The sequence below is a fragment of the Artemia franciscana genome, chromosome 4 (genome assembly GCF_032884065.1).
Source record: "Artemia franciscana chromosome 4, ASM3288406v1, whole genome shotgun sequence".
In the NCBI taxonomy this organism is placed as follows: Eukaryota; Metazoa; Arthropoda; class Branchiopoda; order Anostraca; family Artemiidae; genus Artemia; species Artemia franciscana.
The window spans coordinates 4,356,406-4,381,393 of NC_088866.1; the positions used below are offsets into that span (position 1 = coordinate 4,356,406).

A 24,988-nucleotide genomic window follows, 5' to 3' on the forward strand; every position below is an offset into this window, starting at 1 on the left:
GTTACAGTCGACCCTCGATAACTCGATCCTCGATTGCAATGTCTAAATTTGATCTCGTATCTCGAAGTTTTTCCGACGGACCTTTGTTAGTTGAAACCCCGATATTCAGGTTGCAACGTATAAACTTTTATCTCGTATCTCGAAGTTTTTCCGACGGACCTTTGTTAGTTGAAACCTCGGTATGCAGGTTGCAATGTATAAACTTCGATCTCGTATCTCGAATTTTTTTCGACGCACCTTTGTTATTTGAAACCCCGGTATGCAGGTTGCAACGTATAAACTTTGATCTCGTATCTCGAAGTTTTTCCGACGGACCTCTGTTCGTTGAAACCCCGGTATGCAGGTTGCAACGTATAAGCTTTGATCTTGTATCTCGAAGTTTTTCCGACAGACCTTTGTTAGTTGAAACCCTGGTATGCAGGTTGCAACGTATAAACTTTGATCTCGTATCTCGAAGGTTTTCCCTTTGTTAGGCGAAACCTCGGTATGCAGGTTGCAACGTACAAACTTTGAACTCGTATCTCGAAGTTTTTCTGACGGACCTCTGTTAGTTGAAACCCCGGTATGCAGGTTGCAGTGTATAAACTTTGATCTCGTATCTCGAAGTTTGTCCGACGGACCTTTGTTCGTTGAAACCCGGTATGCAGGTTGCAACGTATAAACTTTGATCTCTTATCTCGAAGTTTTTCTGACGCACCTTTGTTAGTCGAAACCCCAGTAAGAAGATTGCAATGTATAAACTTTGATGTGTATTAATTATGCTTAACATATTTTTGTATGAGGTTCTGTTAATCTCTAAGTGTCTATTTCCTAGCAAACTAAATTTATTATTGACGTTTTAAAGTTAAGGTTTGATATTTGAAAGCCAAGTCTTGATATGTCAAGTCCATAAAACATAAAACTCGTTATAAGTTGATTTTTATGTGGAATGACCTTTATATATCGAACTATATGTAACTCGAACTACGATTCTCTGATTTTTTTTTCCAAATATTTTCCTTAACAATAATTCTACAGTACAGTGATACTTGGGATCATAGTGATTCTAGTCATACCCGTGTTCGGACTCACGGGGTTTCACATGTTGCTTGTAGTTCGAGGTAGAACAACCAATGAACAGGTCACCGGAAAGTTCAGAGGTGGATACAACCCTTTCAATAAAGGATGCTGGAACAACTGCTGTTATGTCTTGTGTGGTCCACAGTTCCCAAGGTATTTATTTTTTATTAATCCAATTTATTATTTTAAGTTACTTAATTATTTTAACTAATATAATTTAAAATTAATTTTCAAAATGATTTAAACTAAAAATTGCATTAAAAAATTAAATTAACTAATTAATTTTGATTAATTTATTTTTGAGTTATTTTTAAATTATTTTTTTAAATTTTGAAATTAATTTAAAATACTATGATTTTACTAATCAAACAAGTATTTTATAGTCTTTGGCCGTTTTCGTAGTTCATCCTAGTATTTTTCCCTGGAAGTAGTTCAGGTATTATCTCTCTATGAACATTAAATCTTTTACAGGTAAATTGCTCAAAGTTTACCTTTAAAATAAGTTTCTTCAGTTAAAAGTAATAATTGCTTCTGTTTTAATTTCTTTATTTTTTGCTATTCCTGGCTTAATAGTATTATAATTATGAGCAGTTTTATAACAACATAAGTAATGACCGATATGTACAATAATAGTAATGATAAAAATATAATAATAGTAATATAAATAAAAATTGTAAACTTATAAATGATTATAATAATATAAAAGTACGACTTTCCCTAGTTTTTTTTTCAAATATTTTTCTTAAATAGTGATCTTTTACCTGTGGATTCATTAGTCCAGTTAAAAGCAATATAGTAATAGAGTATTTATATATAGTAATCTTGTATAGTAATATAGTATAAACGTAATATAGTATTCCTGTCATATTTTCGATCTTTTTGTCATTTATATTTGTAACAAATGCCCGTTTCAGAAGTGACAGAAATAAATCTCCGAGAAAACTCAAATTGACTCTGATAACTAAAACCGGAGATATATTATTTTTTTACTAATTTAAGTTCCCCTTCCTCAAGAAGAAACAACTAATCTATGGCTTTTATTTAGTTTCATACATATGAAAAATTATAAGGAGTATCAAATATCTATTTACAGGTACTATTATGACTTTTACTATTTTTTAAAAAGCAGCCAAAGATAATGCCACGGTTATTTTTATTTGAAGGAGAAGTAGGTGTGGCCCTGGTGTTGAATATAAGAAGTGAGAATTGTTGGTAGTATATGAAATTTTTATCCTTGACATGAATCAGTAAGGACGAATACTAATTACAAAATTTACCAAAATTAAAAAAAATTAACTAAAAAAATGAAAAAAGCTACTAAAAATAGAAACTGATTTTTCTCAAATATAGAAATAAAAAAATCAATATGTTTAAAGACTAGAAATGTGAAGCATGGGAATATCTTGATATGAAGTTTCCTACGGTCTACGATCTTCCGACCTACGGTCTGAAGTCTGAAGTTTTTAAGTCACTATCACAAATATGTCAATGTTACCACGACTTTGGACCGTGAAAACAAATCAGCAAAATTAGCTAGATAGTTTTCTTCTACTCTTTGTCTGTAAAAAAAAAAAAAAAAAAAAAAAAAAAAAAAAAAAAAAAAAAAAAAAAAAAAAAAAAAAAAAAAAAAAAAAAAAAAAAAAAATCAAACATTAACAAACTTCAAAGGGAGGTTATATCTTTGTAAACTAGTTTTTGCGCGTCACTGCAAAAAAAACTGTGTAACTACACACGGATGTTTTTTTTGTTGAAATTTGTGTTTCTGATTTTTAAGATACGTGAGATTTTGTAAGTATCCGCTTAAGCAACTCAGGGATCAGATTCTTTTCGTTGTCCTTGGTACTTTAATTATTTTTCTTTCTGACCTTGGTCTTGTTGCTGCTATTTGCTATTTTACGGCTCCGTGATTTTGGTTCTATATTTGTCGAAAAATACTTGGTTGAAAATGGTGTAAAAATAGTATTTGTTACTACTATAAGTAGCTGGTATTATTACTAGCATTTTGTAGTCTTATTCTTTTCTTTTATTTTGTTTCTTTTTCTTTTAACTATTGCTAGACTTTCATTGCTATGGTGACTATTGGTATGATAGAGATTCTAAGCTTTTACGTTATCTATTGTTTACTTTTTGATTATTATTTAGTTTTACTTCTCTTCTTTCTTTTTTTATTTTTTAAACTCGGAAATAGTTATCGAAGCGTGCTGAATACTAAGTAGAAAGAACAAGTTTCGAAACCAACTAAGAAATTTTATTAACAAAAAATCGTATAAGTGATCAGTGGCGTCAATTCGCAGAAACTAGGGGTGGAGCAAAAACGCATTTTCCAAAATCTAGTGGGAGGGTAATTATGTTTTTTTTTTTCATTTTCAATGAAATCCACCAAAAAAGTCATTTTTCAGTAAATATACCATTAAAGGTACTTTAAAGTCTTTTGGGGGGATCTTGGAGGAACAAAGTCCCCTCTCCTTCCCACAATTGACGCAATTCTAAGTGACTACAATAAAACTACAATTGAAGTTAATAGTCGATTTTGGACAATTGTTTCGTCTTTTTTACTCTTTGATATCTCTATTGTTTGATTTCTGATAGGTCAAATCATCATGAATACAAATAAAATAGAATTCCCCGGTCGCTAAAGTCATTAGTTTCTATGCTTTCTCATAATCCTTTAATCATATACAGATAATGGACTAGGTCTCTAGTTGTATTTGATAACCGAGCTCTAAATAATGAGCTCTATTCGAGGGGTCGTCCACTCCGTCACTTTGTATATATCTTGGAGCGTCACAAATTCGATCACGCATGCCACGCCATTGCGAAGCGGGGTGTACGGCTCCAAGTGTACACTATCTTGAAAATTTGCTACTCCTCGGTTTGTTTATTAATATGAAACGAAAGATTATTAAAGTGGAAAAAGTGATCTAAATTGGTAGATTTCTAAAGAAACAATTTCAATTTTTTTTATTAAACTTATGTCAAGTATTTGGACAGTGTGAAGTTAGAAAATAATTCTTACTTCATAATATGCAGAATAATTACACCTAACACATCAGGCATGTAGACCAACTATATTTAACCCCCCCCCCCCAATGTGCAAATATATAGCCCAAATTTTGTTCTAAAGTATTATATTGTTATCATACTTGGGACTATTTCACTAGGATTGAGCGTCAGAGAAACAGGTTCTACTCAGAAGAAGAATATTAGGTTGGGGCTATGTCACACAAGTACCAAAATTATAGTGAAAGAATTCCATAAAAAAAGAAAATATTGTCAAGAAAATTAAAGAGCCATGTTAAAGCTAAAACAAGTAAAAAACAGTCACATAATGCTTCAGACTTAAAACTACCAGAATGTGAATCAATAAATGAAGCACAAAAGGATATATAGCAAAGTAAATACTCTGTCTGTTTGGACAAAACCACACTAATTTAAACGAAACAGAATCCCTAGTCGGTAGAGCCATTAGTTACTAGGCTGTTGTTATTCTTCTATTATCTCATAAGCCTTTAGTCAGATATAGCCGCGTTCTTTGGCTCATCAACGTGCTAAGATCTTACTTATTTCTGGTCAGAATGTCGTTTTTTCCTTTTTCATAAAATGATGTATTTATTTCACAAAGCTGGTTTTACAATCAATTTAATTTATTTTTAAGAAATTTAGTTTTAGTTTAATTTATTTAATTAATTAATTTAGTTAATTAATTAATTTAATTTAGTTTTAATTTAATAGATTTTAATTTATTTAAATTAAATTATTTTTAAGAAATTTAGCTAGGTGGCCTCTAATTTCTTAGACCATTTTACTAGCAGTTAAATATGTCTACCAGATAGAGCGTTGAAGAGAGAACTTTGATGATATTTTAATCGAAGTCCTTAGACCACTGATTAGAGCAGAATGCAGAAAGATATTTGAAAAAAAGCCTAAAAAGTGGGACCAGAGTCTTCATATGTTTCTTAAAATCGTTTTCGTCAAAAGATATAATATTTTAGCCCCTCGATGAGTCAAAAAACGTGTTTCATATCTGGCAACCAGGCTCTAAACATAAATAGCGACGAAGACCATACTGTCTTTCCATATCAAACAAACACAACTTAGAAACAATAGGAAAATTTTTCCAAGACAGTGGAATTTGAACATTCAAAAGTGGTAAAAAAAAACACCCCCCAAATTTATGTGAAGAAAGTACAAATAAGAGGATGAGCCGAAAAAAATGAGCTAAAAACTTTTTTTTCAATTGAAAGTAAATAGCGAACAATAAAACTTGAGATGAACATAAATTATTCCGTATTTGTTGAGGTCACCCCCTCCTCCAGTAAAATGTTATGGTGGGTTACTCAGATCCTTTTTTATGTCGTTTATGTAAATCTTTGGATATAACATAGTATTGTTTTAAATAAATGTGCATTAATGATTTCAATTGCTAAATCAAACTATACGTCGACTTGACAAAATCTAGGTCTGTTTTTATAATCAATCGACTCTAATTTTGCTTTGGATTTATTAATTCATATACTGATAGATGTCGATACTCAAATAACAACCAGGATCCTAGCCAAAAAGAAAAGAAAAAACTAAGAAAAACCAAAAAAGAAGAAAAGAAGAAAAACCAGGATCCTAGCCAATATTGTCCAAAAGCGACTAATATTAACTTCAATTGTAGTTTTATTGTAGTCACTTAGAATTGCGTCAATTGTGAGAAGGAGAGGGCACATTGTTCCCCCAAGATCCCCCCCAAAGACTATAATTTTGCTTTGGATTTATTAATTCATATACTGATAGATGTCGATACTCAAATAGCAACCAGGTTCCTAGCCAAAAAGAAAAAAAAAATCAAAACACAATAACAACAAGGAACATGGCCAAATACAACATAAAAGAATAATGTGGAATAATATGGATATTGAAAAAATACCAAAATATGGAGGAAATAAAAGAAAAAAATGTATTTACGATAATAACTACACAAAACTCGAATATCGGTGAGTTTTTTGCCGGTTTGACCTAACCAGCTGCTTAGGTGACTAATTTATTCCTTAATATCCTCAACAATCAAAGGATTTTCTGGGGTTACGAAAATTCGAAAAACTGTATTGAAAATCAATATGTTTCAGTTTTTCTGAAAGCAGGGTGAGCGGATATTGTTCAAATCAGTGAATTTTCTCTATTCTCAAAACTACACAAGTATCTACCGTCCCTAAAAGATACAATAAATACAGGTATGCACATAATAATCTTTTCAGGGGGGGGGGGTAATAAAAAATGATTTGATAATTTCAATAAGAAGTAACTAGAAATCGGGTAAAGATTAGGATTTTTGAGAGTCTGTGTCCCAAAGCACCTTCCCCTGATCAAAATGCGTACGTCCCTGCATACACACATGACTCTCTGATGATCATTATGAGACACAACAACAAAGATCTTTTAAAAAATTAGGCTTTAAATTTTTATTGGAAAAGACCTCGATATGTAATTACGTATTTTGGTAGTTGTGGGTGTCAGGTATAAAAAAGGAAACATCAGCTGAAAACATGTGATACCAAATAGCTTAGAAATGTGTAGCTTTCCTTTGAAGGTGTTTTAATTTGAGAAGCAACAAATTCGAGTTTTTGATGACATAAATCTTTGTCAAGTTTGACTAATTTGCATTGACTATTTATTTTTATGGTTCACCGTATTAACTGCCCTACGCTAAAAACCATAATTTTAAATAGCCAAAGAAAAACGAAAAGAAAAGAATAATTGCGATTTTGGATATGAATAACCCTAAGATTCGGCCAGGATTTGAAAAACGTTTTTATTTTAACATCATTAGTATTTTAAAGGAAGGCATTGGATTAAATGAAAGTTGGACAAAGGTCATTTCGGGATTATCATTAGTAAAGATTAATTCTCAAACTATTCATGGAATTTAAAGATAAATCTTTGCTTAGGTGCTTCGGGACACGGACTCTCAAAAATCCTAATTTTTCCCAGATTTCTAGTTACTTCTTATTGAAATTATCAAATCATTTTTATTACCCCCCCCCCCCCCCACTGAAAGTCTAAAAAATAGGGAGAAGCTATGAAAACTTGGTAGCTTACTTATAGACAAAAATACAAGCTGATAAATAATTTCTGCAGAAACACTTCAATAAAAAGTTTGATTTAGAACACACATTCTCAGACTAATTATAATCGTTAGTTATAAATTTTGAATAAGGTCGAGCACCAGAATTACTGCTCGACGCTTTCTAGTTGAGAAATTTTCCTGTTAGACTCACCATATTCTCAATTCTCTTCTGTTGCATCGCCTTCTGTCTATTCACAAATTTCATACTTAAAAAGCTGATTCTGAGAATTTTTCTTGGAGTATTAATTTCCCCTTGTTCGGAAGTTATTTGTCCCCTAGCAAATAGTGTTTGTAACTTGGCAACGTTGTAGAGTGTCTCCATGGTACTGTTTTTCTTGGTAGAGATATGTGATCGTATCCCATTTCTTTGTAATTATTGTTCCAAAGTGCTTTTGCTTTCCTTAACCAAGTCGATTTGTGATCCTTGGAAAGGTATACTTGAAGAAAATTAGTTAATTGATATTTGTAGCATTTTCAGTTAACCCCTCCCCTATACAGAGCATAAAAGATCGCTTGGCTCGCTCCACTTTCAAATATCCTATTTAGCTATTAATTAATTTGCATAAGCCTGACCAACGAATGAGATAGCGGAAATATTTTTCCTGGGGTTGGATGTCGAAAATATGGAAATATTACGTCATGGGAAGTTCTCCTTCAACCTTTTCAGGGAGCTCTTTTGACAAATCTTAGGGGTGCATTGACTTCCCTCATTCTCTTCCCTCTGTCATAAGTATTGTGGTTTGGAGGTTTTAGAGTATAAGTGCACATTACCCTTAGGGGGCTGGTGGTATAAAGTACAGAAAGAGTGAATCTCTTAGCCATTTTTCCTGGTCTCCCTCAGGGGAATCACCTTGGGTACTGGTATTGTTCCGAAATTTTTTGCTTATTCAAAAAGCTCAGAACCCTCTATCCTGCTTCCAGAAATTCTTGGGTGATGTCACTATAAATCAATAAATAAATATGAGAACGAAAAGAAAGAAAATAATCAATTCAAATATCACACGAACAGAAGTTGCCCAAGACATGAGTAGGGCTATCGCCCCCTGAGCCTTCTAAAAGCCAGTACCATTTGTGCTTTCAATAAATCAGCTATGCTTCGTAGTTTTATTATGAGCCGTTCAAGGGGTGAATTCTCTCTCCGTGGAACAGATGATGAACATAACAAAGCATTATTGGTTTAAATGACAGTGGTCCAATCATCTGAATGAAAATACGATATTATAACTGTTTATCACATCGTGTGATTGTACAACCCAACAGAACGACAAAAAATGATTAGTGATTCTTATTTGGAACATGAAAAAAAACCTGGACCTTCACTGCTGCATAACGGGTTCAGAACTTTGTATTATGACCAGTTAGGTTTTGTAGTTCTTTTATTAGCGATTCAAGGGGTTAATTATCTCTGTAAAAAACAATTTTGCTGATAGCTGTCTGAAGACGGGAAAAGATAAAATATTATGAAGGTACTAGAAATGGTTAAACTTTAAATTCTAAGACAGTCCTCAAGCTGCATCTTTAAATTGTCCTTTGTATCAAATTATCCCTGTAGCAATGATCTCCCTACTTAATCCTTAATTATACACGGGCAATTCACTTCAGATCTGCTGTGAAAACATCGGCTGATGAGAATAGGGTGGTCATTATTGCAGAATTAGGTGCTAAAACTAACATTCCACAGGAGGCGTGTTTTGGATTTTTGGGTTTTACACTTTGTATCGTAGGCTCAGAAAAGCTACTCATCAGCAGGATTCAACCACACTTACAACCCGGAAGTGGATTACTCTATTATGCCTCTCTTAAAAAAAAAAAAAAAAAAAAAAAAAAAAAAAAAAAAAAAAAAAAAAAAAAAAAAAAAAAAAAAAAAAAAAAAAAAAAAAACTAGTAGTCTAGTAGCAGCATATTGCTGCTGCTTTTGTAATTTATTAAAAAAAAGGGTTTTCGACAGAAAAATGAAGTGCCTTATATAATCTTAAACGAGTAAAATCAAATTTCCACACGTATAAATAGTTAAAGGTAATGAAGTGTAAATAAAGAGCGACTCATCCAGCAGTAATCGAAACTCTTAAAAAAGGAACATTGATAACGATTTATTCGTCAATAGAATTGGCTTTTATGCTGATTCCGAATATATAAAATTCTTTAAGTTTAATGTTACCATCAAAAGCTAAGAGCCGAAGAAAATTTGCTTGATTTCCAAAATGGGGGAAAACACTCCCAGAATATTAAGCAATGAAAATCGCACCATCAGATTCAGTATGTCACAGAACTATAATGTAGAGGTTGCAAGCTTCTTACTTAGAGGTTGCAAGCTTCAAATTTTAATTTGAAGAAAGAATTTGAAATAATTTTCATTTCATTTGATAGGGAGATCATAGTTTGTATCAGCAAATGTTTTGTATGATCTGTTATATTTAGAATATAAACTAGCTGTATTGTTTCCATTTTAGCAACATGATAGCCTAAAGATATGGTATAGTTTATTTAATGCTATAATTAGCTATCGTTGCATATCAGTAATTATTTCATGTTGGGTTGGATAGCACTGTTGGATCACTCAGATAACTTCGAAGACCATACTGCCTTTCCATGACGAAAATATAACAGTTCAAAATAGGGATGATACCTTTTAATTGACAGTGAAACAAATGTAAAAAATTTTAACTGGATATTTCGGACACATATGCAGTGTCCTGCTTTTACTGCTGATGATGGACACTGTATATGTGTCCGAAATATCCAGTTAAAAAAATTTATATTTGTTTCACCGTCAATTAAAAAGGTTTCATCTCTATTTTGAACTGTTTTATTTTCGTTGGATCTCTCATATTGAGGGATGTGTTATTTTACAATAAGAACTCTACCGCTGTTGGAGTTACTATTGGAATCACTCGTTTGGATGGATATGTACTTTTGAAATGATTACCCCTCCATTATTTATGTGAAGTATTATCGGAATCACCCTGTAAGGACATGTAAGTTGTAAGATGGACATGTAAGGACATGGTATGCAAGTTTAAAATAATTTCTGTGCTCTTATTTGCGTTAGGTATTGTTGGAAATGCTGCTGGAATCATAATTTCCCTGTTCTTATAGTTTTGTTCTAAGTAGTGTTGGAAGTTCTGGTGGAATTGTCCACGTGAATGGACTTGCACTTTTAAATGTCACCGTTGGAAGTACTGTTGGAATTGCCTATGTCGATGGATATGCTTTGAAGTCGCCCATGATTTTTGTGTAAAATATTTTTGGAAGTAATTTTGGAGTCACTCACTGTATATGTTTTAAAAGAAAATCTTCATTCTTTAATGTATCTTCAATAAAATCAAATACGCCCTTCTTTATTCGACGTACTATCGGAATCGCTCATGTGGATGTAAGTGTGGTTTTGATATAAACATCCTCCCACTGTAGGAATCACCCTCCTCACTATTTTTCGCTGCAAAGCTTTCCCTGAGTTTTTCAATTCGATCTCCCAGCTGTAAAACAAAACACGGTTGAATTATCACAACTACGTATAAAACAGGCGGCATTTGGAAGAAGGAGAAAATCCCCAACCCCTGGATTTTGTAAAAGACTTTTGTTTGTATCTTCAATAAAATAAAAATTATGACCTCTTTATTCGACGTACTATTGGAATCGTCCATGTAGATGGACATGTGGTTTTGATATAAACATCCTGCCACTGTAGGAATCACCCTCCTCCCTATTTTCTGCTACGAAATTTTCCTGAATTTTTCAACTCAATCTTCCAACTGTAAAACAAAAAAGGGTTGGCTTGTCAAATTATTTATAACAACGGGTGTCGACTGGGAGAAGGGGCGATTACTCCCAATTGGGGGGTGGGCGTGATATTTATTAAAAACTAATTGGTGGGGGCGCTTCGCCCCCCCCTAAGCCCCCCGCGCGTAAGTCATTACGCGCCATATTAGTTACGCGCCATTGTAGTTGTGTCCCTGTGTCCCACCTGTGAATATATATATATATATATATATATATATATATATATATATATATATATATATATATATATATATATATATATATATATGTGTCTTTGTGTGTGTGTGTTTTTAACTACGTAAAACTTGCGAATATTCAAAATTCTTCGCTGTCCCATTGTCTGTGCATATAAATAGATTGTCAGGTTTACCGACTCTTGAACATGCAACTTATACTTGTCCATGGGAAAAACAATCCGTGTTCAGATTTATACCTCATTATTCTAATGATTGCCCTTGAGCTTTGTTGATGGTGATTGCTAATCGAACACTCCCTGTGTCCCCGTCGTCATTTAAATATCCCCCCTGTGCCCCCGGCGTCCCCGTTGTAGTTGTGTCCCTGTGTCCCGGTCGTCTTTTATATTCCCTGTGTCCCGGTGTCCCAGTCTGTAATTTCTCTTTGAGTGTTCCGTCGTCATTTATATTCCCTGTGTCCCGGTGTCCCGGTCGTCATTTGTGTCCCGGTCTGTAATTTCTCTTTGAGTTTCCCGGTCGTCATTTATATTCCCTGTGTCCCAGTCGTCATTTGTGTCCCGGTTGTCCATGGGAAAAACAATCCATATTCAGATCTATACCTCATTATTCTAATGATTGCCCTTGAGCTTTGTTGATGGTGATTGCTAGTCGAACATCATTTTTATATCCCCCCGGCGTCCCCGTTGTAGTTGTGTCCATGTGTCCCGGTCGTTATTTGTGTCCTGGTGTCCCAGTCTGTAATTTCTCTTTGAGTGTCCCGGTCGTCATTTATATTCCCGGTGTCCCGGTCATCATTTGTGTCTCGGTGTCCTGGTCTGTAATTTCATCAGTCGGCAAACATGACGTGAGTCGACAAACAACTTCATGACGGCATAATGCTCAATCCTTATAATGACGTCAGTCGACAAACATGCATGACGTCAGTCAACAGACAAACAACTTATTTTTATATATACAAGCAACTTCATGACGGCATGATGCTCAATCCTTGTAATGACGTCAGTCGACAAACATGCATGACATCAGTCAACAGAAAAACAACTTATTTTCATATATATAGACTAGCTGTTGAGATGGCGCTTCGCGCCACCCCAACACCTAGTTGGTGCGGGCGCTTTGTGCCCCCCAAGGCCCTCGCGCGCGTAAGTCGTTACGCGCCTTACCGACTCTTGAACATGCAACATATAATTGTCCATTGGAAAAACAATCCATATTCAAATCTATACCTCATTATTATAATGATTGCCCATGAGCTTTGTTGATGGTGATTGCTAATCGAACACTCCCTGTGTCCCGGTCGTCATTTATATATCCCCTCTATGCCCCCTGGCGTCCCTGTTGTAGCTGTGTTCCTGTGTCCCGGTCGTCATTTATATTCTCTGTGTCCCGGTCGTTATTTGTGTTCCGGTGTCCCAGTCTAATTTCTCTTTGAGTGTTCCGGTCGTCATTTGTGTCCCGGTGTCCCGGTCTGTAATTTCGTCAGTCGACAAACATGACGTCAGTCGACAAACAGCTTCATGACGACATACAGCTCAATCCTTATAATGACGTCAGTAGACAAACATGACGTCAGTCGACACACAAACATGACGTCAGTCAACAGACAAACAACTTATTTTTATATATATAGATAGATGTGTCCCCCGGCGTCCCCGTTGTAGTTGTGTCCCTGTATCCCGGTCGTCATTTATATTCCCTGTGTCCCGGTCGTCAGTTGTGTCCCGGTGTTTTTTTTTTCTTTTTAGTTTTTTACCTTTTTTATTTTTTCCTTTTTTTTAAGTTTTTTTCTTTTTTAGCTTTTTTCTTTTTTTAGCTTTTTTCGCGCCATATTAGGTACGCGCCATTGTAGTTGTGTCCCTGTGTCCCACCTTTGAATATATATATATATATATATATATATATATATATATATATATATATATATATATATATATATATATATATATATATATATATATATATATATATATATATATATATATATATATATATATATACAAACAAACAAACAAACACACAACACACGCTCTTTTTACAAACAAACAAACATGCATACACACAACTCGTTTTTATATAGATAGATAGATAGATAGATACAATACAAATTAACTGCGTAAAACTTGCGAATATACAACATTCTTCGCTGTCCCATTGTCTGTGCATATAAATAGATTTTCAAGTTTACTTACTCTTGAACATGCAACATATAATTGTCCATGGGAAAAACAATCCGTATTCAGATCTATAACTCATTATTACGCCTCACTCTCACCCTCCTCAACGCCTCACTCTTTTTCCTCCTCACTCACTCAACGCCTCACTAAAGTTTTTTATTGTTTTAAAAAACAGAGTTGCGAGAAAGAGTCAAACTTTAGCGTAAAGAGCGAGGCGTTGAGAAGGGGATGACACCTTTCATATACGGAATAATTTCTCTTTGTTTTAAGTTTTAATGTCGCTCCTTACTTGCAGTTAAAAAACCTTTTTTTCCAAAAAATTGGAGGGCACCTAGGCACCTGAGATAGCCATTTTATTCAGGGTAGCTAAAAAACCTTATAACTATGTCTTTGGAGACAACTGACTCCCCAACAGTCCCCGTGGGAGGGGCTACAAGTTACAAACTTTGACCAGTGCTTATACATAGTAATGGTTATTTGGAAGTGTACAGACGTTTTCAGGGGGATTTTTCGGTTGGGGGAAGGGGTTGAGAAGAAGGAGATATGTTGGGGAGCTTTTCTTGGTGGAATTTATCATGGGGGAAGAAAATTTCCATGAAGGGAGCAGAGGATTTTCTAGTTTATTAAAAAAAAAAAACAATGAAAAAATAAATATGAAAAAGTTTTTTCAACTGAAAGTAAGGGGCAGCATTAAAACTTAAAACGAACAGAAATTATTACGCATATGATGGACCCGCCTCCTCCTAATACCTTGCTCTTTACGATAAAGTAGTTTTAGTAAATTCAACCATTTATTCTGCGGCTTTTGTGATTCAGGGGTCATTCTTAAGAAATTGGGACACAATTTAAGCTTTAGTGTAAAAAGTGAGGTACTAACGAGGGGGTAAACCCCCTCATATACGTAATAAAAACATGAGAATACAGAAGTTCGTTACGTAAGCTAATTTGTAAGTTACGTATATCTTTTACTAATAAATACATTCGTTAAAAATAAAAAATTTCTAGTTGCCTTTTTAATCAACCAAAAAATTAGAGGGCAACTAGGCCTCCTCCCCCACTCCTTTTTTTCTCAAAATCATTCAATCAAAACTATCAGAAAGCCATTTAGCCAGAAAATGTAAATATACAAATTTTGTTTCAATTATTCGTCTGCGGAGAGCCAAAATCAAAACATGCATTCATTCAAAAACGTTAAGAAATTAAATAAAAAAAAAAACAAGTTTTTTTAACGGAAAGTAAGGAGCGACATTAAAACTTAAAACGAACAGAAATTACTTCGTATATGAAAGGGGCCGCTTCCTCATCCACGCCCCGCTCTTTACGCTAAAGTTTTTTACTGTTTTAAAAAGTAGAGTTAAGAGAAAGAGTCAAACTTTAGCGTAAAGAGCGGAGCGGTGATGAGGAAGCAGCCCCTTTCATATATGGAGTAATTTCTGTTCGTTTTAAGTTTGAATGTCGCTCCTTACTTTCCGTTAAAAAAAACTTGTTTTTTTTATTTAATACATTAAAATATCAGATCACAGAAAACTGCTTGTATCCCAAAAAGAATTAGAAGCGTATATATGCACAGCTCATAAGTTTGAGTGACATTAAAATAGGCTACATTAAAAAGAAAGTCACAAAAACGGAAAAACGGTTTTAAAAACTGAACCATGAGATATGCGAATGTTTTTGTTTTAAAGCGATTTCAAAACTAAAGTACGGATTAAGTTTAACAATATGGGACTATACAGCTAGATGTTTCTTCCAAAGACACATTCAACTTCAAAAGTTTTGCAATGTCATTAAAGTTCAAGTTGCTGAATTCCACTATATCTAAGGAAATCGTAGTAAAACAGATAGCCATAAGAAGAGTTTCAAGGACAAGTATTCAACCATTATATTCTTTAAAAAAAAAAGTCTTTCAAGCCATCTTGCCTATATCATAAAAGGGCCCACGTACCTGCGCCGTAAGGAGAAGCATTCAGGCAGGGAAACTACTTTAGCACCATCACTGGCAGCTCTCGCAACAAGATTTGCAGCCCGTTGTAAATTCAATGCTTTGTCTGCACCAGATGCAAGCTGTATAGCAGCAAATCTGAAGCCTAGAACACAAAAAGTTAAAAGCTTAAACTAAACGGAGGTTCTCTTGTTTTCGGTAGCTTTTTTTTAGCTGAATCACAATACGTAGGTTGTATGCAGGTTTTCAAAAGGCCGTATCAGCAAAATCCTTCAATATCGAACGGTTTGGTGTGTGAAGTTGAAGCTTACTGGGCTTGCTGTGGGGGATTTTGAACTAACTAAGAGACAATATTTGCATTCTACTACTACTACTGTTAGGACATAAGTACATACTACTACAAATGCTACTAGTAGCAGTATTGCTATGGCTGTTAGTGCTACTATTAATAAAACTATTAATAATAGTCTACTATTAATTATCTACTAATAATAGTCTACTATTAATAGTATATAATTAATACTATTAATAAGACTACAATTAATAAGACTTAGTATTAATGTGCAAAATTTTCTGGGACTTCAGAGGGAAACAGTGGGTTAAATCAAAAGACATTGTGGAATTCCAAGTTGATTCAGTGCTTTTTTTGCTTTTTTTTTTACACTTTTCCTATGCTTCTACTTCTCGCTCTCAGGAAAAATGCTCTCCGAATAGGGATGCAGTATTTAGAAAAACAATGAATAAGAGAATAAACGAAAAGTGATGATATATAAGAAAAAAACAATGAAATTTGGGTAAATTTATGACAGTTGATATAACTGACTTACCAGTAAAGTGAACATACAAATTGATGCCTTTTTTTATGCTCTCTACGAATATAATAATCGCTTCTACTGCGAAATCTAATTCAAGCACTCTTTGACCTAACCTAAACTAACCTTATTATAAATAATTTTAGTACTGGGGAAATGTAGTATTATTTTGTCGAAAACGACCGAGAAAACGGCGCTGACAGTATTACTTAATCGGAAAACGACCGGTAACATATACTTTAATTGAAAATTTGTCATTTTTAAGAGCTCAAAAAGTGCTTAAAATTGAATTTGCAGTAGCAGCGATTATTATATTCGTAAAGAGAACAAAAAAGGGCATTGAGTGGTATATTCACTTTATTGGTAATTCAGTTATATGAACTGTCATAAATTTACCCGGATTTGTAGCAGAATACCTATTTTCAATATGGCTTACGGTAAGAAAGTCTGCGTCGACATACCCAGGACTGGATTTACCGATAGTCCCATTAGGCCAGGGCCTAGGGGAACACAATGCCAGGGGGCGCAATAAATTATCACTGAATGATTTTTTTTCTTAACGAAAACTGGACCAACGCTATTTATCATCAGTGCCACGTGTAGTCCGCTGCCTTGCAGCCTATTCACAGAAAAATCATTTTAAAACAACACAGAATTCTATGGCCGCTTATAAACTGTCAGATTTCTCCCAAGAATCGCAGCTGAGAGTTGGGTATCACCTCTTTCATTCATTACTTTTGGTTCATCAGTTGCGTTCTGTTCAGTGTTTCCACTATCTCCTAATTTTCGGGGACTACCCCAAAAATCGCACAAAAACAGAGCGGCGAAAATGCTTGAGCCTAAGAGTGTCAAAGCTTTAAATCCTGCCCTGGACATACCCAACCATAGGAGAGTACTGGCCAAGTGCCAAAACGAAATTCAACCTGAATTCAAAAGATATCCATGGAAAAGCTCTCTGTTTTGCATGGGTAAAATAGAGAAATGATTAGAGAAAGGTTGAAATTGCTACGACACCTTCTGCAGATGAAGGATGACAGATTGCTCAACATCATCCTCGTCAGACAAGCGTCTAGGGCCAAACGAAAACAGGTTGCCCCGGAATGGGGTGCGAGGATGTCCCAAGGAAATATTTAAGGGAAAGGAGAATTTCTTTGGAGGATGTAAAGAGCAAAACGTACGTAAGTATTATACCAACCACATTTTGTTCTTGATCTGTTGCAAACCGGGTTCTCTGTGTCCACTAGGAGACAATTAGCTTAGCCTTTGTGAGATAAACTACTATGCAGATAATTTTAATAAAATATTTAATATATAGAATTGGTTAAGTTAAGCTAGGTATTTAATATAATTCGTTCTGGGCGGCCTATTTTCCATAATTCTCTGGTGTAATTAATTTTTGTTACTAAATGATTATATTTTCATCATTTTTCGGTATATTTAATTCGGATCGACCTAACTTCACTTCTTGAGTGTGGTCGGTATAACACGTAAGTACCGACCGAAGGTTAAATTGGGATGGATAAGGAGCATGCGTAGCTGTGTTGGCCTCAGGAGCCTTGATGCTGCAGTCAGTTGTTAGTAGTAGTAGTAGTTAGCAGTGGGTATGAATACTATGACTAATATGGGGGTAAAGATTATTTATTATGCAAATAAATGTTATATTTAGGTTCAGGATGCAATCCTGGGTAATTATTTGCACATTAGGGGGGTGGAGGTATATGCTCTGTACATATATAGCTTCTAACAAGAGCCCATATGGCACTTTTGACTAGGTTGAAAGAGCCAAGAGCTTCTTCCCACCAAGTTTCATTACAATCTCTCCACTCTAAGCGTTTTCCAAGTTTTCCAGTTTCCCCCTCCAACTCCCCCCAATTTCACCGGATCCAGTCAGGATTTAAAATAAGAGTTCTGAGACACGAGATCCTTCTAAATAAAAAATTTCATTAAGATTCGATAACCCGTTCGTCAGTTAAAAATACATCATTTTTTCTAATTTTTACAAATTAACCGCCCTTGCGCTCCCTCCTGAATGGTCAAATCGGGGAAGCAACTATTTCTAATTTCATCTGGTCGAGTCCCTGATATGCCCCCTCCCCACAGCGATTGCTATATTGATCACGTATCTAGTTTCGGATCTTCTTCATGTAAAAATTAGGGTTGTCCGAGATTCGAACCTGAGACCTCTCGCACCCTAAGCGAGAATCATTCCCCTTGATCACAATCCATACTTAAGAACTATATTGTTCACTCGCTCCCCTCCTCCCCAGATGGTCGAATATTTCTAATTTAATCTAGTCTGGTCCCTGATACGCCTGCCAACTTTCATCTTCCTAGCTTATCTGGAAGTACCCAAACTGGAAAATCCCCCCAACTCCCCCAAAGAGAGCAGATCTGGTCCGATTATGTCAATAACGTATCTAGGACATGAGCTTATTCTCTCCACCAAGTTTTATTCCGATCTCTACAATTTAAGCGTTTTCCAAGATTTCCAATTTCCCCCTCAAGCTCCTTCCAATGCCATCCCGTTGGGATTTAAAAAAGAGTTCTGAGACACAACACACGAACATCTGATCCCCTTTCATAAGTTAAAAGTACCACATTTTTTCTTATTTTTCCGAATTATCCCCCCCAAGTCCCCCAAAGAGATCCAATCCGGTCTGGTTATTTCAATCACACATCTAGGACTTCAGCTTATTCTTCCGACCAAGTATCATCACGATCTCTCCACTCTAAACGTTTTCCAAGTTTTCTGGCTTCCTCCTCCAACTCCCCCCAATGTCACCGGACCCAGTCAGGATTCAAAATAAGACCTCTGACACACAATATCCTTCTAAATATCAAATTTAATTAGGATCTAATCACCCGTTCATAAGTTAAAATTAAATAAAAAAAAACAAGTTTTTTTTAACTGAAAGTAAGGAGCAAAATTAAAACTTAAAACGAACAGAAATTACTTCGTATATGAAAGGGGCTGCTTCTTCATCAACGCCCCGCTCTTGACGCTAAAGTTTGACTCTTTCTCTCAACTCTTCTTTTTAAAACAGTAAAAAACTTTAGCGTAAAGAGCGGGGCGTTGGTGAGGAAGCAGCCCCTTTCATATACGAAGTAATTTCTGTTCGTTTTAAGTTTTAATTTTGCTCCTTACTTTCAGTTTAAAAAACTTGTTTTTTTATTTAATCAAGATAAGCAATGACTCGGTTCGAAAGGAATTTGTTAGGCGTCCGGTGGATCATGCTACGCAAAGTTGGGAATTGACAAGGGTAGAATTATTCTTTTTTTCTTTTTTTTGTAAAAAGCTGTATGAAAATAAGAAAAGAAATTACAAAATATCTTGGGTTATTTAGTATGTGGTAAATCAAAGATAGATATAGTATCATCGACCTAAAACAAGGAGACTGGGAAAATACTAACGTCACCAAATGGATGAAGGGTAGTAACCACTTTTTGAAATTAATTCTAGAAAAGTATGCGATGAAATATGGCACGTGGTAAACAATATTAAAAAGGAAAGAGGGAGTGGGGGAGGGATCGCATTCACTATTTGCGGCTCATTCTGTAAGAGTCTGTAATGAGAATGACATTTATTAAAGTACCAAGGACATCAAAATCAAAACATTTTCGCCCCCTCGACCCATCTTAGTTTTTTTCTTGCCAAAAAACCATGATTTTCAAAGGTTATTCTATCGGTTGTTTCAAGATTGCAGTTTTCTTTACAGTACCATATTTTCGTCAGTGTTGCCTCGTCAAACGTAATTATAAACAAGCCAAACTAATTAGTTATGTTTAATGCTTTTTTTTCATCCGTAACAGCTCTAACATTCGGTTTATTCTTGAAGACACTTTCACGGCAAAGATATGCTTCCTTAAGCTATTTGGCTCCATAGGTCTTCTTCCTAATCCAAAACCGAAATGACCCGACTATTCGCCCATGAGACGTTTTTTCCTTCATCAGATGACGTGGAATCCAGCCGTCCAACGAAATTTGATTTCCGTCAGAATCTAACATTACTGAGATTGATTTTCAAATCGTGTCCTTTTTTTCCAGTTTGAAGAAACCATGGAAATATGTTGGCAAAAAGCCAAGGAAATACGATTTACCGAAATATCCTATCTCTGTTTCGACTATTAACGACAACCAAGTGAAAATCTACCTCGAGCAATCCAATGGTAATGGCCTTCGTAACAACGGAAATTCCTATGCTAAGGTTAGAAGTGGGGTATGTTTCTTTTAAGTGTAACTGATTTACTTTTCTCTCTTTTTGCTTTAATTCAATACAGTCTATATTAATGTTGATGCCAAACAATATGGGTAAATTATAAGAGTAGAAACTGGCGCTAGTATCGACAAGAAAGGCCATCAACGCCATCTCGCGTTTGGTTACACTTGGCATTTTTTCAAGCTTCGCAATCGTTGTTCTGTCAGGAAGTGAGATCAGGCACTTGGTGCTTGTAACTATATTAATTATTCTTACTATTATGCCGAAAAAATGCCAAGTCTCGCAAACGCTAAAAGGTGTTTATTGTTTTTTTGTTGATTTTTAGCTATTTTCAGCTATTTTTAGCTATGTGCAAAATAGTTAAAGTTTATTAAAATGTATAGAAGATGAAACTGGGCCAACAAAATATGAGAGGGTTCTCCAACACTCCTCCTTCTCTTATTACGTCTTTGACTTATTTTCCTTGTTAATAAGTTGCAAAAATTTTCTGTCAACGTGGAAATTTTGACTACGTTAAAAATAGATCAGTAAACTATCACAGGTGAGTTTCTGAAGATTGAATACTTCATGAATCAAATCATCTTTGAAGGTACCAATACGGAATCAAATTTCGACTTTCGAAAACTTGAAAACTATAGGTCGAAGTTTTCAAGCCAATTCTTCCGTGTTCATCGTCTACCTGCCTTTTCTTTCGAGTGTTGTTTTCGGAAAACAAGGTGGGTTCATTCTTTGCACATTTTTCAGGGAACTAAAGTTTAAAAAAAGATGTTTTTTTTTTGCCAGAAACATGTCCAATTCTTCTAAAAATACGGAATTTAGGTCCGAGTCCTCTATATGAGGGGGTGGCTTAAGCCCCTCTACTAACCCCTTCTAGGCAACTTTAGGTTACCGTCGTTTTTAGTTCTGTCTTTGTTGTTAATGGGATTTCGCCTAGGATAAATTCGCCTAGAGAAACATACAGTAATACAGATTTTCAAAAAGTACTTATTTTGGATAAAATATGTTATTGGAAGGTTCAAATTACGTTTGTTGAAAATATCGTAAATCAAAATTTTCCGTTTTACTTTGTTAGTTTTTTCGTTTGTTCATTTGTCTATTCGTTTGTGAACTGGTTTTCAGATGTTTTTGGTTTTGAGACTGGTTTTGAGATGTCTTATTCGGTTGAGACGGATTGTCCAATCCGCTGGACGTACACAACGAGGGGAGAGGACACGGCAAAAATAATCTCCATTCTATAGATACCGATTGCAAGCCTGGCTTGATATGAGGTCCCAGGAGACTAAATCTATATATATATATATATATATATATATATATATATATATATATATATATATATATATATATATATATATATATATATATTTATATATATATATATATATATATATATATATATGTATATATATATATATATATATATATATATATATATATATATATATATATATATATATATATATATATATATATATATAAAAATATATGTATTTATATATAAAATATTTATTTTTTTTATATTTGTATATATATACATACATATATATATATATATATATATATATATATATATATATATATATATAAAAAAATATATGTATTTATATATTTTATATTTATTTTATATATATATATATGTATATATATATATATATATATATATATATATATATATATATATATATATATATATACATATATATATATATTATACTTGACCTTAATAAACGGAAAGTCAAGCTATCTCTGTGCTTTTTCCGGCTGTTAGTAGTTATATTATTTTGCATAGATTTAATTTTAGTTTAGAGATAATTTTGAAAATTAAAGTTTAGTTTATGCTTTCTGGTAAATATTATCCTCTGGCGCTAGAGCAGCAAGCTCCGTGGGATTTCATTCATTGGCGCCTCTTACGTTTTCTAAAGACGAAATTGAAACTTTTCAATAACATACTCAACCTAAAACTAGTACTTTTTGAAAACATGTGTTTTTAGTATGTTTTCCTTCTTATATCTCCTTGGAGAAATACATTTAAAGAATAAATTGTTTCAGTTAGTTGAAGTACTAAAGGCTGAAGAATTCCTGTAATTTCTTAGTAGAATAGTGCTTTCTACCAAGAAAAAGCCAAAAGGTCTTAGTAAAAAGGCCATCAGAGATTTTTTAGAAAGACCTGGTTTAGCTTAACATTTGCTTTCTCCAATTTAATATTTTACCAAGAACTTAGTATTTTTATGGTTGAATTTCATAATTTTGTCATAGCATAATTTCGCAATGTTTTATATCTCAAGGGGCATCGAGGTTTTTTTTTAGAAAAATGTGATTTAGCTTGACTTAAAAAAAAAAGTCACATAGCCTGAATCCATTTACAAATTTAATAGGCTATCATTGAAATTTGAGGAAGCAACGGCCATTTCCAACGATAAAGCTTCACACAATTGTCTTTGGAAGCATTAGAAATAAAAAAAACGTATTTTTGCAGATTAAACAATTAATAGGGATACTGGTAAATTAAATATTGATATTATAATATTAAAAAAAAATAACTCGCATTGGAAAGTCTCCAAGGGAATAAAATAAATAAAAAATGAAAAGATTGGCAGCATTAGAAGCTAACTGGAGGATCATTTCGCTGCAAAATAATTGAGTCTATTTTAATTTTTTTTTGCCAGTCGCTTTGTTGTTCTTTTACCACATGAGTATTAATTGTATATATATTAGTTAAGCTGGTTTAGTTTTATATTTGTTTTTATTCGTTTTGTTAGCTTACGCTATAGTTGTTTTTCCTTTTTTCTATCGTTTTTAACACTAAAGACGCCTTGTTGTGTATGGGAGAAATATTCGTTTTTTTTTTGTTTTTTTTTTTTCACTTCGTTCTCTTCACACTGGCCATAGACCCATGTGTCGTTTCTAGATTCATTTCTTTGTTTTGTCATGGCTGGCCAGTTCGGCCTTGGATCTTTTATTTAGTGTTTTTAATGCTAGTTTGTATTTCACAGGGTCAAAACTAAGTCATGTACTTCTCAGGTGATAATAGCCACGATCATATATATATATATATATATATATATCATTAAGCTTATATTATTTACTAGCTGATGAGGTGGCGCTTCGCGCCACCCCAACACCTAGTTGGTGGGGCGCTTCCCGCCCCCCAAGCCCCCCCCCCGCGCGCGTAAGTCGTTACGCGCCATATTAGTTACGCGCCATGGTAGTTGTGTCCATGTGTCCCACCTGTGAATAGATATATATATATATATATATATATATATATATATATATATATATGTTTTCAACTACGTAAAACATGCGAATATACAACATTCTTCGCTGTCCCATTGTCTGTGCATATAAATAGATTGTCAGGTTTACTGACTCTTGAACATGTAACATATAATTGTCCATGGGAAGAACAATCCGTATTCAGATCTATACCTCATTATTCTAATGATGTGTCCCTGTGTCTCGGTCGTCATTTATATTCCCTGTGTCCCGGTGTCCCAGTTTGTAATTTCTCTTTGAGTGTCCCGGTCGTCATTTATATTCCCTGTGTCCCGTTGTCCCGGTCGTCATTTGTGTCCCGGTGTCCCGGTCTGTAATTTCTATTCGAACAATCCCTGTGTCCCGGTCGTCATTTATATATCCCGCCTGTGCCCCCGGCGTCCCCGTTGTAGTTGTGTCCCTGTGTCCCGGTCGTCATTTATATTCCCTGTGTCCCGGTCGTGATTTGTGTCCGGGTGTCCCAGTCTGTAATTACTCTTTGAGGTTCCCGGTCGTCATTTATATTCCCTGTGTCCCGGTCATCATTTGTGTCCCGGTATGTAATTTCATCAGTTGACAAACATGACGTCAGTCGACAAACAACTTCATGACGCATACAGCTCGATCCTTATAATGACGTCAGTCGACAAACATGACGTCAGTCGACACACAAACATGACGTCACTCGACACACACACAGACAACTTATTTTTATATATATAGATTATACATATATTATTGAAGATACATATATTCCTTTTACCATAAATACAATCATTTGGATTTTATTATTCGTTTTATACATTTTCCGCCTAACCCAGGTTTTATTTAAAAAATGATTACATATTAGGATTAAAAATATTCTACTTTAATATACTACTTTCAGTAGAATAAAATATTCTACTTTAATAGGCTCTTAAATCAAAAGTTCTTTTAGTAATGGTTGATATTATTAAAATGAGAGAGATTTTTTTTTCAATCTGTGAATTAGCTGAAAAAATGATTCCATAAAGAATTAAAAAATTCATATTCATCTTTAATATACTACTTTCAGTAGAATAAAAATATTCTGCTTTAATAGGCTCCTAAATCAAAAGTCTTTTTAGTAATGGTTAATATTATTAAAATGAGAGAGATTATTTTCTTTTTCAATCTGTGAATTAGCTGAAAAAATGATTAAATATTAGGATTCCTAAAAATTCTACTTATTAGTCGAACTAAGCAAATAGAAATAGAAGGGATTTACCTGGTCATCCAGGGATAAACCAAGACCAACTCAACCTGCCACAACAGTTGTTAAAACTGATTGCAGAATCAAAGCAAGAAACGTGTTGAAACCAAGGCCGTATCCAGGGGGGCTTCCGGGTTTCAACCCCTCCCGATTTTTTTGTGACTCGTAGATATGTTAAAAATGTATATAAACAAATTTTTAATGCGTTTTTTATT

The 24,988-nt window shown here is 34.2% G+C and overlaps 1 protein-coding gene across 6 annotated transcripts in view; it reads left to right on the forward strand.

The window, feature by feature from the left end:
* LOC136025881 (palmitoyltransferase ZDHHC8-like) overlaps positions 1 to 24,988 on the forward strand; it is a 116,177-nt gene that overhangs the window by 64,430 nt on the left and 26,759 nt on the right. For 4 of the 6 annotated variants that reach the window (XM_065701922.1, XM_065701925.1, XM_065701926.1 and 1 more), the window contains exons 5-6: positions 1,018 to 1,212; positions 20,116 to 20,287. In XM_065701922.1, coding sequence (XP_065557994.1) covers positions 1,018 to 1,212; positions 20,116 to 20,287 — 367 coding nt within the window. The remainder of the gene's footprint in view (positions 1 to 1,017; positions 1,213 to 20,115; positions 20,288 to 24,988) is intronic. The other 2 variants (XM_065701924.1, XM_065701927.1) reach the window with 1 other exon arrangement.